The 2,220-nt window shown below is 50.9% G+C and overlaps 1 protein-coding gene across 1 annotated transcript; it reads left to right on the top strand.

Moving 5' to 3' along the window:
• Positions 1-569: 569 nt before the first annotated feature.
• Positions 570-1,586, top strand: LOC306782637 (uncharacterized protein; the record flags this gene model as incomplete). The annotated part of the gene is made up of 2 exons (XM_079276080.1): positions 570-886; positions 985-1,586. The coding sequence occupies 2 exons, from the start codon at positions 570-572 to the stop codon at positions 1,502-1,504; spliced, it is 837 nt and encodes a 278-aa protein (XP_079132206.1). The 3' UTR covers positions 1,505-1,586.
• Between the last annotated feature and the right edge of the window lie 634 nt (positions 1,587-2,220).

Here is a 2,220-nt window from a genome sequence, read left to right as displayed (position 1 = left end):
ACAGTATGGTGGAAGATGTGGACCCCACCATCTTCGAGGCCGATACCCCATCCACCAGCACAGCAGCAGCCCGGTCAGGTGATCCAGCTGACGCATCGTCTGAGCCATCCGGTCCAGCCGCCCCTGACCAGGATGCCCCTCCTGAGGCCCCTGAGGTAAGTTCGCTACCGATACTGATGACGATGATGATAACAGTGACGATAGAATATTTCATATTTCACAGCGCATCGCTCTGTGCTTACTGACTCGTTTCTCCTCCTCTTCCTTTCTTGTTTCTTCTCAGGAGAATATACAGGGTCCTGATGACCAGCCTGGGTATCAGCACGTCCTGAAGCTGGCCCAGGCCCTGGTGGAAGGAAGGAACCTTCAGGGGCTTACTGAGGCTTACTGAGTAGGGTAGACAGACTCATCCTGCTCTGGAATCGCTTGCCAGAGCAGGACAAACAGCGAGTTGTCTACCCTCCCAGATACCTGGAGAGGCAACCTAAGGGGCGGTTCAAGGCAGCGAAGGGGAAGAACACCTCCTGTCCTGGCAAGGAGAGTCTCCAATGGTACGATTTTTTTCAAATATGAATGTATCCTCTTGTAAATATCTGCTGTATATCAACCCACACTTTGCTCTCCATGACTGTTTCAGCTGCCTTCTCGGACCGAACTCCAGCCCTGCAAACTGGCCCAGCGCCAGTCGCCTGGTCGAGGCAGTTTGCAGCCGGCTCTGCCAGCTCCACCCAGTGGCTACGCGGGTCCGTGGGTTGACGAGGACTCTGTGGTCCCTCATCCTCACGGACTACGTGGCCATCAGAGAGGGAGTGCTGGCCAGCCTGAGGCTGATGGCTCAGACGGAGATCCAGCTCTTTGAGCTAAATCAGAGGACCCTGACCCAGTGGTAAGGGTTCAACATGAAGCTTTAAAGTTTTGATGGGTTGTAATCTGAGATTTATCATTTGATGAAGAGCCTAAGAACAATCTGCGTTTGTCTCCCAGGTTCTCTTGGCGGCAGAAGGAAAGAGGGAGGGATGTGCTGCTGCAGGGAACTGGCGTCGTCCCTGCAGCAGCTATTGCCATCCTCCCTCTCCCTCCAGCTAAAGGGCTGTCCTCTGTTCAGGTGGGACAAGGACAGCCCTTCCCCTTCAATGTCCCCGATGAGCAGCCCGGCCCGTCCTCCATTGGCCTTCCCCCTCCTCCTCCTCCACCCGCAACGCTCCCGGGTGTCTTCCCCGCTCCTGTCCCTGCCGGTCACCCTCCTCTTCCTGGACCACGCATGTCCAGGTCCACGGCATATAGGAAGAGGAAGGCGGCCGAGGCTGCTGCAGCAGGGCAGGAGCCGCTGGCCAAACCCCGCCGGCCGACGACACAGTACATATGCACAAAGTGTGGCCAGCCGAAAACACTGGCTACAGGACACACTCGTTGTTTTGGTGTCGCGTACTGTGCGTCTGTCGGCAACAAAACTGTGGAGGAGTGGAAGGAGGACATGTACAAGAAACACAAGGGGGGGCCATGAGGGAGACTGTTCTGTTCTGTTGACAGAGACTGTTCTGTTCTGTTCTGTTGAGGGAGACTGTTCTGGTCTGTTTTTCTTTATTTATTCCTCCTTCCATCATTTTGAATTTGTAAATAAAAGTATGTAATCTGCACTTTGTTTGTTTGGAAGCTTTATTATTTCTGATTGTAAAACTGGTTTAACAACCAGCCAGCTTTACACATTAGGATAGAAATATGAGACACATACACACGCATATATTATATATGTTTACGCAATGTGCTGCTGATACACTTAGGGGTCGAAGTGGTCAAATAATGAACAATAAACAAACAATTAGAAACTGTGTTAACAGACAACATGTTTGAATGAGCAGAATGATCCCAAGAACACAAGATGTCATTAGAACTTTTTAATATATGAGCAGCTTGTTCAATGCTGTCTGTTGAGGACAGACAAGGAAGACAAGGACAGATGTTATGACATTACACAGCTACTTTATTACTAGTCGACCTACTAAGCACTGTTACAACTATTTATTATTAATAATCTACTTATTGCTGACCATGCCAACTATTTCGTAACTTTTTAACACTTTGCCGTTGGCAGGGATCGAACCGCAAACCTTCTGCATGCCAGCAGATGCCAGCAGATGCCAGCAGATGCCAGCAGATGCCAGCAGATGCCAGCAGATGCCAGCAGATGCCAGCAGATGCCAGCAGATGCCAGCAGATGCC

This window comes from Melanostigma gelatinosum, assembly GCF_949748355.1.
Source record: "Melanostigma gelatinosum genome assembly, chromosome: 9".
Taxonomy (NCBI): domain Eukaryota; kingdom Metazoa; phylum Chordata; class Actinopteri; order Perciformes; family Zoarcidae; genus Melanostigma; species Melanostigma gelatinosum.
This window is presented reverse-complemented; position numbering and strand designations above follow the sequence as displayed.